The 14,575-nt window shown below is 38.7% G+C and overlaps 1 protein-coding gene across 1 annotated transcript in view; it reads right to left on the reverse strand.

Annotated features, from left to right (window-relative positions):
• Positions 1-302: 302 nt before the first annotated feature.
• CPE (carboxypeptidase E) overlaps positions 303-14,575 on the reverse strand; it is a 108,391-nt gene continuing 94,118 nt past the window's right edge. The window contains exons 6-9 of the mRNA XM_049709112.1: positions 10,632-10,771; positions 5,422-5,521; positions 2,764-2,882; positions 303-1,162 (exon numbers count right to left, since the gene is read on the reverse strand). Coding sequence (XP_049565069.1) covers positions 1,064-1,162; positions 2,764-2,882; positions 5,422-5,521; positions 10,632-10,771 — 458 coding nt within the window. The 3' untranslated portion in view covers positions 303-1,063. The remainder of the gene's footprint in view (positions 1,163-2,763; positions 2,883-5,421; positions 5,522-10,631; positions 10,772-14,575) is intronic.

Consider the following 14,575-nt stretch of genomic DNA (forward strand, 5'->3'; position numbering starts at 1 on the left):
GCTTACACGCATTGGGAGGCCATCCCTGAATCCCCTCATCCACTCTAAATTAAGTTGTGCTGACATTCTCTTTCTCCACACACTAGTCCTTCCTGTCACTTTACTCATCACAATGCTTAATTACATATTCATTTGTGTGTATATTTATTTAAAGTCTATGTCCACAACTGGTCCATAAGATCCATGGAATCAGAACCTTCTGTCCACCAAAATAATATACACAGAGCTTGCACTGTGCTTGGCATACAACAGTCACTTAATAAATTTAAAAATATACAGGATGAACCAATGAGAGGCCACTCTCAAGGGAATACATATGTTTTTTATCACAAGACCACAACTCTAGACCAAAAATCATAGAGAATTAAAATATATATCATAGGGATTTTTTAATATTTAATCATTCAGAATGCAATTCTGGGACAATCGACAACCAAGAGAAACCCTACACTGTGAAGCAGTGTTAGCCAGCTGAATAATATAACAGTATTGCCCCGATATGTACAACCAAGAAGTCAATTTCCATTCCTTTCATAAAACCTCTTGCTAAACGTTTACATTTTCTTCCCATCGAGAATGCATTAACGAGATCATGCTTATATAGCTAGTCAGCACAAGAGACAATGACAATTTACACAGGTCTGGTTTAAGTCTTGCAGTAGAGTGCTCACAACTCAAGCTATAGCTGTTGACCTTTCCGATGGCATTCATTATGTGACATTGTCACCAATTACATTAAAAGGACTCACTAACTTTTAAAATCTAGAATTACTCAAAAAGTTCTGTATTGCAAATAATACATGGACTATTGCATCTACACCTAAAATGGCAAAATCACTTAAATCTCTTCTATGGTCCTCTGTGTCTTATATGTAGGAAAATGAACATTATAGACCAAGTTCTTATATTTTTACTTGAGTCTATTTTAAGTAATGCCTATTAATATTTAAATGATTAAAAAATAAATCAATGTTAAATATTAACTGCACAAAATCTAAAAGAAAATGGCCATATTACATCATACTACATTATATAGATTAAAAGCAGTTAATTAGAAGGCTTTTTAAAAATTTAAAGTTTCTGACATCATCTTCCACCATTCCATTAATTCTTCCTTCTCTTCTTCTTTCCTTTCAGAAAATGACTCCAGTTCAAAATCAACCTAAAGGAGAAAATAAGGGTATATTGTTATCAAACTGATTACGTACTTTTAAAAACTGAGAAAAGAACAGCAGGTTTAGAGTTTATTAAAATAAGCTCAATCCAGCCACCTGAATTAAAGTATATCCTAAAAAACCTCTCATGATAAGCAACAAGACACTTTTAGGGAAAAAAAATATCAAAAGCCATTATGTTTCAAATGTGCTTTGATCTAATAGCTTTCTAGAATTATTGGAAAGCAGATTATTTAGAGGCAGATTGTTTAAAGGCAGTTTTTCCCCCATAAAAAGTTGTAACTTATAATTAGTTTTCTGCCTTTGACTATTCAGTGAGCTTCTCCTGCCAACCTTGAATTTTCTCCTAAAAGCTGGGGAAATATGGAAGAATGCAGTTCAGTGTCCTGGTGTTCCAAACCACAAGGTTCTGCTTTCTAGAACCTTGAATCTGCTAAAAAAAAACTGATGGAAATACACACATCTCCAAACCACTACGAAGGCCAGTAGTCCAGGAACTCAACTCTCCTATGAACTGGGCATCCTCATCAGGTCTATGGAGAATTCATACACTTCTGCACAAAGGACTATTCAAAATACGCAGCTCCAAACCCCAGTCCTCCCCGGGCCCAGGAGATAGTCATGCCCCATTCCACATGGATCTAAGAGTTCTTTGATCTGGCCACTTGAGCCTGTGGTTATTTAAGAAAGTGACTACTCAATACCTCCTTGAACTCACACGGGCTAGAAAGGCTAAGGGTCAAAATAGTTGAACCTTTTACAACCTGGCTCTGGAGCTACTTTTGTCCAGGTTTTATTTGCCCAAATTTACCTCCTGATTTTAATACATATCCAGCCTAATATATACATACACACAATCGAAACCAAAGCAACAGTTAAAAACTCAGGATATTTAGTTTGCAAAACCAAGCATTTATACTCCAAACTTTGGGGACATAAACAAAAACACAATAAATTCTTTTCAAGATTTTTAATTGGAAACTCTGTAGGCCATTCCATAGTAAATGTAATACAAGGACAATAGTAAAATCCTCTAAAGGAGTTTTGGTCTTATCACCACCACCTTCCTAGTAAAATAAATGGTATTTACTTAAATAGGTATCATTCTTGATAGTTCTTAGCATAGAGGGCCTTGCTCATAGTGTGTGCTTAATAAATGTTTAGTTAATGCCTAAATTTACCTTGCAGGCCTAATTTATTTTTCCAAATACTTATTGAGTAAGGTATTATACTAGGTGCTAGGGATAAAAAGATAAATTGAACAGAATATTATTGAGATTGAAATCAAGGTCAGCAAATAAAAGCTTCATTTTTTTAAGGTTTTATTTGATTTTCTGGTGGATCTCTTCAAAAACTGAGAAATGGTAATAGAGCTTCACACTGAGTGGTGTTAAATCAATCACTGAGCCCTTGGGCAAGTCACTTAACTTTGCTAGGCCTCAGTTTTCTCATCTTTTAACAGATGGATAACAGGATAATAATGGCTTCTATCTCACAGAATTATTATGAGAGCTAAATATAATCACTTAAACATGCCTGACCCATGGTAAGTGCTTGATACATTTTAGCTATTATCACGATCACTTACCCTGACAGCGGGGCTATAAGGAACTGCCACTTTCTTTGTTATCGCCAGATAGCCTGGTGCCGAGGCTGTAACTTTATAGTTTCCAGGAACAAGCAATCTCCAGTAATCACCATCCTTTGCTGCAAGGCAACAAAATTTCAAGTCACAGGCACATATATGAAATGCATAGTTATGCCATCTAAGTTCAATTTTGATTCCCTGTTTTAAAAGTAGATGTTTACTGAATTTAATGAAATTCCATTGAAGAGAGCATGACACTCTCTAGAGGGCATCGTTACTTACAGCAATTTTACAGACATTAATGTTAAGTTATCTAATAAATCTTCTAATATGATGAATCATCATAATCATGTCAGGAGTAACACAGGTTAACATATATCAAGTCCCCAGGCAGTGGGATCCCACCATCTGGCACCATGTTTTGATTCTTGCCGAGTCTAGGTCAGTCTCAGAAAGTGTGGCTGAAGGCACCTCGTCAGAAATCCTCAGGGACTTGTTAGAAATTTAAATTTCTAAAGACTCAGAATAGTTGGTCTGGCTGCCTTCTAGGAACTGCATTTACAATCAGCCCTCCAGAGGACTTCTGTTCCCATTCCTCCCCTCACACCCCCCTCTTCTCCTTGAGCAGCTTAGGTTCCTGGGCACCCCAGTCAACGATACACATATCCTTCAACCTATGTGCTGTTCCCCACCTGCTTATAGGCCTGGCAAACCACCAGCGCTGAGTAACACCCACCTCCTCTACTGTCTGCCTGCCCCTGTGGCTGTGAGGGGCTGGGGAAAACACATACCCAAGCTGGGCTGTCTCCTGTCCACAAACACCAGCCTTCCACAGGCCCTGGTCCTGCCCTGTCTTCCTCCCAAGCCCTTTCACTCTCCCATTTCCTAGATTAGTGTGCATCAATCACCTGGGAAACAGTAAAGTACAAATTCTAATTCACTAGCTCTGGGATGAGACCTGAGCTTCTGCATTTCTGACCAGCTCCAGGTGATGCTGAATTCAGCTGCTGGTAGGGGTCATACTCTGAATACCAAGGATCTAGTGGACAGTCTCCCTTTTCCTAACACCTGTAAAGCATCCTCTTCATCCTCACTCTCTGTTGATGCTTCACATTGTATTTCATTGTGAATATGGAAACCATCAGAAAAAAATAAACCCCCATCACCATCTCTTCCATTCTACCTCTGGACTCTACATCTCCTTTCAGCTAGTGCCTCATTTATCTTCTTTGCTTTACAGCAAAATCTCTGGAAAGACTTGTCTACTCTTCATTTCAAATGTGTCTCCTCCTCTCTCCTTAGACCCTTCCCAATCGGGCTCCGCTGGTCCATTGAAATAGACTCATCAAGACTCTCCACTCTGCCTTATCCACAAGATTCTCCACTCTGCCTCATTCCTGACACTTTTCACACTCTCTCCCTCCTGAAACATTCCAGCCTTCCTGAACAAGGCACTGGGTTTTCTCTCCACCTTAGACCCCGTTGTTCATCCCTCCCTACTACCTCACCCTCCCCTAGAAAAGCTGCAGTGTCCCAGAGCCCACTCCTCAGATTTCATTCCTTTCTACCTATAATTATTCCCAACGTCCAGATTTTTCTAAATTTTTCACAGCTGAAATACAGAGAAAATAATGTTTGTATGTTACGCTAGAGTTAACAGAAGCAGTTACTTGTGGCCACAGGGGACATGGCCTGGGTCCTTCAGGAGCCCCTCCCTGGGGGCGAAGGGAGCAATAACTTGGCACAGGTTCTGGCATATTGGTCTGGAAGCTGGGCTGGCACTTCATGGGGTGTTGATAAGTATTGTTTAATGAATAAATAAATGGAGTTTTAGAGAACAAATATTCAGAATTTAAAAAATACACATTATAAATGTGGAGGTTAAGAAATAGGTAATGGTATAGGATGTTTGGGCACTAAAGGTTAATTAATGCTAAGGTCTACAAACATGTAGAGTTTATAGCTAAAAAGATATTGTTGTTGTTGAAAAGATCCCAACAAATGAGAGTTACACTAAAACGAGCTGGATAGATATTTATTAACAGGAGTAGGTAGGTTTGCCAGGAAAATACATCATTTTCCCCAAAGTAGGAAAATGGAAATGAGGCTTTAAACTTAGAAATAACTAACATCAACCTCAATCCTGTAACATCCTGTTTAGCCTTGAATACATCTGGATTTATGATACAGATTAAATGAAGAAATGGATGGGAAATCCTAGACACACAATACACTGGCAGTTACCGTCCTTCCTACTCTTCTGCTCCCTCCTGAGGTTTACCAATTAACAGCTCATTAGTACTTCTTCTTAGAAGAGATCAGTATTTTAATTCCAGCTGGTTCATCTTCCTTTGCCTCGACAACTGCAGAGACTCCCGCAGATGGCCCCACCTCACAGCTCTGGGGTGAGACAGCTGAGGAAAGGGCGCCACCTGCTGCACCCCAATTTCTAAGCACAGCAGCCATCCTAAGTAATTGCTTGACCTGCTCCCCAGAAAAAATTTAACTAGATCAAAGCTGGGGGGAGAGAGGGGGTAAAGAGACATGACGCATTTAATTGCTTTGCTTAGAACAGTGTAAGAAGTATAACTATGCTAAGAAGTAACCACGCTCTCGTGTGCAATACTAGAGCCTCCGATCACGGCAGAGAACACCCACCAGATGTGACATCATGGTCTATTCCTTCCACGGAGATGGTTGCATTGGCAATTGGGTTACCCTGAAGGTCTCGGACAAATCCTTTAACCCCTCGGTGTATCTGTGATGGTCAAGAACAACCAAAAAATCTGTATTAGAAACGACATAAAAACATGCTTCAATCAAACATCTTATTTTCTAGCAAAATACTGCAGATCCCCACTGTTTAAGAATCAAAACAAGCTAAAAAAAGCCACTGAATTTTCTGTGTACTCTTTACTCTGCTTTTCTGCAAGCAGACAAATGAGAAGTAATCCCCTGAAAACTGATATCTTGTTCTGAGTCAAAGAAGACTTTGAAGTACCTTCCAAACCACCAAAACAAAATCAAAACAAAAAGGTCTGTCAATGTGTAAAACAGTTCTGGTCTTAGCACATTTCATTGTTTTCTCTCTATTTTAAATTTGGTCACTTGCATATACTTTATATGGCAGCTGTCAGTTAAAAAGATAACCACATTACAGCCCTTCAATACTTTTTACTTCTAGATAAAAGGATATACACTGTGAATACTTTTGCATTAAACCAATTAATAATATCATTTTGGTTGATAATCAGTGCATGAAAGGTCAGTGAACTTACTAACTGAAAACTGGGTTTAGAAATAAAATGGAAGAGTTTTTATTGAGACAAGCCCGTGAATTAAGTTGCTGTCATCAACTAACTACTGCAATGCAAACTACAGAAACAGCTTTATTTTCTTTTTCTTTTTATTATTTTTTTTTGCGGTACGCGGGCCTCTCACTGCTGTGGCCTCTCCCATTGCGGAGCACAGGCTCCGGACACGCAGGCTCAGCAGCCATGGCTCACGGGCGCAGCTGCTCCGCAGCATGTGGGATCTTCCCGGACTGGGGCACGAACCCATGTCCCCTACATCAGCAGGTGGACTCCCAACCACTGCGCCACCAGGGAAGCCCCAGAAACAGCTTTATTTTTAAATGATAATTCAACTAAGTCAATATGTATTTGAAGTGACGGAGAGCCACTTAAGATCTCTGAGAGGGTACTGCTTCTGAAATATCAAATGATAATCTATTAAGCTTGATTACCTAACAAAACATCCCCCTCCCCCATGCTCCAGTTGCTCCTCACTCATCTGGCCCCAGAAAATGAATTTTCTTTTGCTACTGATAATATTTGAATATTTCCCTACAGAAAGTAGAATAAGTCTCATGTATCTCTTTGTCACTGGAGAAATTTGGCAGCGGTACAATGTTTTATCAAAGAGATAGCCCTGGATATCAGCAAATTCTTTTTTCATTTGCTTTTTTTTTTTTTTTTTTTGTGGTACGCGGGCCTCTCACTGTTGTGGCCTCTCCCGTTGCAGAGCACAGGCTCATGTGCAGGCTCAGCAGCCATGGCTCACGGGCCTAGCCGCTCTGCAGCATGTGGGATCTTCCCGGACCGGGGCACGAACCCGTGTCCCCTGCATCGGCAGGCGGACTCTCAACCACTGCACCACCAGGGAAGCCCCCATTTGCTATTTTTTAAAAAAGTAAAACCTCTGAAACTCTATAAAAGTAACACACAATTCTTTTCTCTAAAGGCAATTTACCAATGGTAAAAAGCTATACACGTTGTCAGTAATAATAAACAATATTTTAATGGCAACCAGTACAGTGAGAAGAGAGTAAACACTTTTTTAAAACAAAAAGACATTCTTAGACTTTTCCCCAAGACTTACCTATGGATTAGCTAACCAAAATTGTAAGAGGCTGAAATTTAGCCACTGGAAACAAGAAAAGTTAGCTTTCTGAATGAAATTCACATGGTAAAAGTCACTGGGATCAGAAAAATTGTGGAGATGAATTTATTCATCTTGAGGCACTATAATCCTGATATATTATAAACCTTAAAGAAATGAAAGTTTTAAACTTCCTCATCTTTGGAAAATAAATCAATCATTTCAAAAACATATAATGCACCTACATTAGGCACAAATATACCCAGTTAATATTCATAACTTTACTTTTTTCTGCCTCTGCAACCCAAGACTTAAATTACAGTATGTGATTAACAAATAGTTAAATAAGTAAATGTCTATCTCTGATATGCCAATTGTGAAGCACAATATTTCTGTTTGAAATTTTCCACTGTAGGAATAAATCTCAACTGAAGTGTTATAGGCTGTCACGACTCCACAGGAATGCAGACTAGAAAATACTGTCACTTTATGACTTTTGCAAAAGAAATCCCAGAAGTTCAAATTTCACTCATACCTGGGGAAGCTATTTTACTACACTTGTCCTTCCTATAATTCTCTCTCCCCAGATTACAGGACATTTCAATCAACCAAGGCTTTAAAAAAAAATCCAGAATATTCTTCATTGTTACTAGAACTGTTTATGTCAATAGCCCTTAAATCCTCGAATACTTAAATGCCCCCCAGAGAGCTTGCTGAAATGGAGACTCTGGGGTCCTGCCCTGCTAGGAGTGTGATTCAGTGTTGGGACAGGAAACTCGTTTTTAACAAGAATCTAGATGATTCTGATGCAGGTGCTCATGAACCATTCTTGAAAAATTCTTTGGAAATTTTGAGAACTAGGTGGTTCCAAAGCTATTGTGTGGGAGCTCTTCTTAGCAAACTATTTACCCTAATTAACTTTACAGTTCCAGTTCCTGCAAACATTCCTTTAAAACTCTGCAAGAGATTTCCTCTCAACCAATTACTGAATTGGATCCCCTAATCACCTACTTTCCACGAGTTGTAAAATTTGTCCACACTTAGATTTTAGGCCCAGGTGTTCAATCATTAATCACCACCATATTGTTCCATTGTCAAGAAAATTTCAACACAGAACTTCTGGCAGTCTTCACTGATCTTCCGCCAGCCTTTGATTCCCTAAACTAGAGTGTCCTCCGAGGCAAGCTGTGTGAGCTCACTGCAAATACCACTCTTACTGCTTCTATATAGTCTGCACCATAACACTGATGTCATGCCAGGGTGGGTCACAGGTATCTGTGGACAGATCAAATTCTCATTCCAAGTGGCATAAAACAGGACTGTATGACCTGGTCCCTCTTCTTTTCAGCTTATTCTTACATAAATTGTAACAGCTTTTAGATGAATTAATGCACCTGCCACCATAAATACGACAAGGATTCTCCTCTTTCCAATGGCACACATTTGGGTTTTGTTTTATATTGCATTTTTTTCTCAAGAACTAAGAGAGAACTTAAGTAGCAGCTGAATTAGTTTTTTAATTGTTGACAGGGTAATAATCTTATTGACATGGACTATAGGGAATCCTATAGCATAGCTCCAATAAGCCTTTTCTGAACTGGCAGAAAAGGCTTATTGTGTACTGTGTACTGCCACTGCTCTTTATTTTAGCATTTATCATCCTCTCTTGTAATTAGGTATTGATATCTGAACCTCACTAATACAAAGCCTTCTTGAGGGCACTCTCCCCAGTACCTCACAGGGTACCTAGGACATGAAAATAGCTTAATTTTTGTTGAAAAAATATGTACATAAAATGAAAAGCATTGTATTAAGGAGGCATTCTTTGATACCTAGGCAAAGAACACACCAAATTGGCCCATCTTACTTCCTCTGCCTAAAACTATATGTTTAAATTTTGCTCTTAAAAGGTCCATCCAGGGCTTCCCTGGTGGCGCAGTGTCCACCAGGAGAGGCCACAACAGTGAGAGGCCCGCATACTGCAAAATAAATAAATAAATAAAGGTCCATCCAAATATAGCTCTCCTCAAAGGACATTCTACAGGGGTACCCACTACGTTTGTTCCAGGGTCAACATGGCTAATTATCCTTAGTTTTGTTGTTGAAAAATGCCTTTTTATGTTAACATGCAGCAGGATCCCACTGATTAAAAAAATCCTGTGTAATGGGTGTTTTTTAATCACTGTGTGTCATCATTGGATCTATTCCATGATAATCCCTTTTGGTAAGGTATTATATGTATACGTGACATGTGTAAAAGAATTCTTAAGCTAATTTTACTTTCTTCTTTTTTTTTTTGCCGTACGTGGGTCTCTCACTGTTGTGGCCTCTCCTGTTGCAGAGCACAGGCTCCGGACGCGCAGGCTCAGCGGACATGGCTCACGGGCCCAGGCGCTCCGTGGCATGTGGTTTCTTCCCAGACTGGGGCACGAACCCGTGTCCCCTGCATCGGCAGGCGGACTCTCAACCACTGCGCCACCAGGGAAGCCCTGATTTTACATTTTTTAATGCACTGGGTTCATGTGTATATGCTTATATGTACCTATATATGCAAACAGCATTTGTTTATGTTAAATTAGCTTAAACATTAGTCTGGACTACCTGCCAGCATGTGAAACTAACATCACTCTCCCTGACTTTGGGTGTAAATGGCCGCATACAGAATGGAATGTGAAATTGTCAAGGCACTGCAGGCAAAGAAAAGAGTCCTTAGGTCTTTCCCACCAGCACTGCCCCTGGTGCCAGTGTCTACCTGGTACAGAGGGCTAGGGCTATCAGGGCACTGGCCTGGGTTAAGTCTGAGTAGGTAGGTATTTTATTCTGACACATTGTGAGATTCCCCCAAATTCTGTACAGTGACTCTCTGGTAAAGATCTAAGCTTATGTCATGAGAGGCAACATGGCATGGTGATTCTGGAACTAGACATTCTGGCTGTTTAACTTCTCTGTGCCTCTGATTCCTCATTTTTAATTCGGGGATGATGATGATGAGGGAGTAGAAGATGATAATGGATCCAGCTGAGTCTAGGGTGAGACAAGTTAGGCATGTGGGGCACAGAATTTAAGGAGATACTCACATCCTATACCTGCATGACCCTGAGAGTGAAAGGCTCCTTAAATTTGCATGCCAGGTGCCTCACTTACCTCATTCTAGTTCTGGTCCTGCCTCAGATGCCTGAGAGACAAGGTGATAAGGGTGGAGGAGGATCCTAGGATTGCCCTTGCTTAGTGCAATATGAAAGAAAGTAGGGTGTCACCTCACTTCTCCACAACTCTCCAGTTTAGTCAGTTCTCAGTGAATATTCATGAACCACAAAACCTATGACAAATGAAAGCCTATTTGAATCACTACTGACACATTTTCCAAACGCAGCATCCTCATTCTGGGTCAGATGGAGTCCTGTAGGCTGGGATCCTCTTAGGAAACTATTGTACTCCAGGTTTAAATGTTCTTAAATCTCCCATTTTATGCTAGAGACTGTGTTTACCTGCTGAATGTAGCTAATGAGGGAGTTTTTGTTATCTTCCCAGTAGCTCTTCAAAGTCTCTTCAGGTGGAAACTTTTCACAGCTAAGCTCCACGGTAATCTCAAAACAGTTGCTGCTGAGGTAATTGAAATCTTGCATTCCTGCCAAAAAAAAGAAATGAAAAGTCAAAATATGCATGTGGCGACTAAAACCCTACACAGACTGCTCTGCCGAGGGCCAAGTAAAATATGTACCAACCAGTGCATCTTGGGGAGACTGTGGGAAATTGCAAGTGAAATCACCTTCCATAAGCGATGGAACAACGTACTTGGGAAATAGTTACCACCTCACAAGCACAAACTCTCTCAGGTTCTTAAGCAGTCATTTAGTGTAACACATTGCTGTTTTACAGTGCTAAAGCAAGTATCAGCCACATTCCACAATGCTGGAATCAGCTTTGAAGACTGAGAGTGACGTCATTAAAATGGTGAAATAAGAGTTTTCTACTGTCTTCCCTCCCCAAAGAACACCAATTTTGACAATTACCCATGAATAGAGTGCCTTTGTGGAAGTTCAGGAATCTAATGGAAAAGTTAAAGCACAGCTTTAAAATCCAAGCTTGGACACATTGAAGGGAGTGTGCATCACCCCCTTCTCTAAGGTGGCACAGCTCAGTGCCAAAGAGACCTAATTTAGTGATACGCAAACATATAAAAATATACAACACACTGGTAAAGGTAAGTATATAGTCAGATTCAGAATATTCTGTTACTTTAATATGGTAGTGTATTAATCACTTAACTCTAGTATAAAGGTTTAAAAATATTAAAAATAACAATAGCTACAATAATTTGTTCATGGATACACAAAATGGTAGGATGTAAATTGGGACATCAAAACATAAAATGTGGGGGGAAGGAGGTAAAAGGGTAAAGTTTTTGTTTGCAATCAAAGTTAGGTTGTTGACAGCTTAAAATGGACTGTTATGCTATAAGATGTTTTATGTAAGCCTCATGGTAACCATAAAGCAAAATCCTATGGTAGATGCAAAAAGAACTAAACAGAAAGGAATCAAAGCCTACCATTGCAGAAAATCATCAGTTCACAAAGAAAGACAGCAAGAGGGGAAGAAAGGAACAAGGGAACTGCAAAACAGAAAACAATAAAATGGGAAGTCCTTATCAATATTTTAAATGTAAATAGATTAAATTCTCCAATCAAAAGGCATAGAGTGGGGCTTCCCTGGTGGCGCAGTGGTTGAGAGTCCGCCTGCCGATGCAGGGGACATGGGTTCGTGCCCCAGTCCTGGAAGATCCCACATGCCGTGGAGTGGCTGGGCCCGTGAGCCATGGCCGCTGAGCCTGCGTGTCCGGAGCCTGTGCTCCACAACAGGAGAGGCCACAGCAGTGAGAGGCCCAAGTACCACAAAAAAAAAAAAAAAAAAAAAAGGCATAGAGTAGCTGAATAAATAAAAAAATAAGACCCAACTATATGGCACCTACAAGAAACTCACTTCAGCTTTAAGAACACATGTAGGCTCAAACTGAAGGGATGACAAAAAATACTCCATGCTTATGGAAACCAAAAGAGAGGAGAGGTAGTGATACTTATCTCAGACAAAATACAGTTTAAGCCAAAAACTGAAACAAGAGACAAAGAAGGTCATTATATTTTGATAAAGTGGTCAATTCGTCAAAGGATATAACTATCAAAAATATATAAACACTCAACATTGGAGCATCTAAATATATTAGGCAAATACTAACAGGTCTGAAGGGAGAAATGACAATAGTACAATAATAGTAGGGGACTTCAGTACCCCACTTCCAATAATGGATAAATAGATCATCCAGACAGAGTATCAGTAAGGAAACACTGGCCTTGAACTATAGTTTATACCATATGAACCTAACAGACATACAGAACATACCATCCAACAGCTGCAGAATAAACATTCTTCTCAAGCATACATGAAACATTCTCCAGGGTAGATCATATGATAGGTCACAAAACAAATCTCAGCAGACTTAAGTAGACTGAAATCATACCAAGTATCTTTTCCAACCACAGTAGTACAAAACTAGAAATCATAACAAGAGTAAAACTGAAAAATTCACAAACATGTAGAAAAGTAAACAACACACTCTTGAACAAGCAGTGGGTCAAAGGGAAGCCAAAATATCTTGAACAAATGAAAACAGAAACACAACCTGCCAAAACTTATGAGATGCAGCAAAAGCAGTCCTAAGAAAGAAGTTTATTATGATAAATACCTACATTTAAAAGAAAAAAGAAATATGTAAAATAAACAATTTATTCCTACACTTCAAAAAACTAGAAAATGAACAAACCAAGGGCAAAATTGGCAGAAGGAAGGAAATAATAAGGATCAAAGCAGAAATAAATTAAATAGAGGCCAGGAAAACAATAGAAAAGATAAACAAATCTAAGCGCTGGTTTTTGAAAAGATAACCAAAATAGACAAACCTTTAGTTAGACTTAACAAGAAAAAAAAGAGAGGGGACTCAAAAAAATCCAAAAATAAAGAGGAGACATTTCAACTAATACCATAGAAATACAAAGGATCATAAAAGACTACTGTGAACAATTACAAGCCAACAACTGGATAACCTAGAAGAAATGGATAAATTCACAGAAACATACAACCTACCCAGACTGAACCATGAAGAAATAGAAAATCAAAACAGACCAATTATTGGTAAGGAGATTGGATCAGTAATCAAAAACTTCCTAAAAAGAAAAACCCAGGGTCAGACGGTTTCACTGGTGAATTCTACCAAACACTTAAAGAAGAATTAACACCAATCCTTATCAAACTCTTCCAAAAAACTGAGGAGGAGGGAACACTCCCAAACTCTTTTTTACAAGTCCAGCATTATGCTGATTCCAAAGCCAGATAAGGACACTATGGGAAAAGAAATTACAGGCTAATTATCATGATGAATACAGATGCAAAATTTCTCAACAAGACACTAGAAAACTGAATTCAACAGTACATAAAAAAAAAGTCATATACCATGATCAAATGAAATTTATCCCTAGGATGCAAGGATGGTTCAACATACACAAATCAACAAATGTAATATACTGCATTAATAGAATGAAAGATAAAAATGATATCATCTCAAAATATGCAGAAAAAGCATTTGAAAACATTCAGCATTTTTTCATGATAAAAACCCTCAACAGATTGGGTATAAAAAGAACATATCTTAACATAATAAAGTCCATATATGACAACACCACAGCTAACATCATACTCAATGGTGAAAGATTTAAAGCTTTTTCTCTAAGATCAAGAACAAGACAAGGATGCCTACTCTCACCATTCCTATTCAACATAGTGCTAGAAGTTCTAGCCAGAGAAATGAGGCAAGAAAAGTAAATAAAAGACATCCAAGTTGGAAAGGAAGAAGCAAAATTATCTCTGTCTGTAACGATATGACCTTATGTATAGAAAACCCTAGAGACTCCACAAACACACATACACAAAGAAAAAAAAAACTGTTGGGACTAATAAAATATTTCATAAAAGTTGCAGGATACCAAATCATCATACAAAGATAAGTTGCATTTCTATATGTTAATAACAAACTATCCAAAAAACATATAAAGAAATCAATCTCATTTACAATAGCATCAAAAACAATAAAATACTTAGGAATAAATTTAACCAAGGAGATGAAAGAGCTGTACACTGAAAACTATAAGACATTGATAAAAGAAATTGAAGAAGATACAAAGATAATGGAAAGACATCCAATGTTCATAAATTTAATATTGTTAAAACGTCCATACCACTCAAAGCTATCTATAGATTCAATACAATCCCTATCAAAATTCCAATGGAATTTTTCACAGAGATGGGGGAAAAAAACAATCCTAAGATTCATATAGAGCTACAAAAGACAATGACTAGCCAAAGCAATCTTGAAAAAGAAGAA

This window comes from Orcinus orca, chromosome 4, assembly GCF_937001465.1.
Source record: "Orcinus orca chromosome 4, mOrcOrc1.1, whole genome shotgun sequence".
Lineage (NCBI taxonomy): Eukaryota > Metazoa > Chordata > Mammalia > Artiodactyla > Delphinidae > Orcinus > Orcinus orca.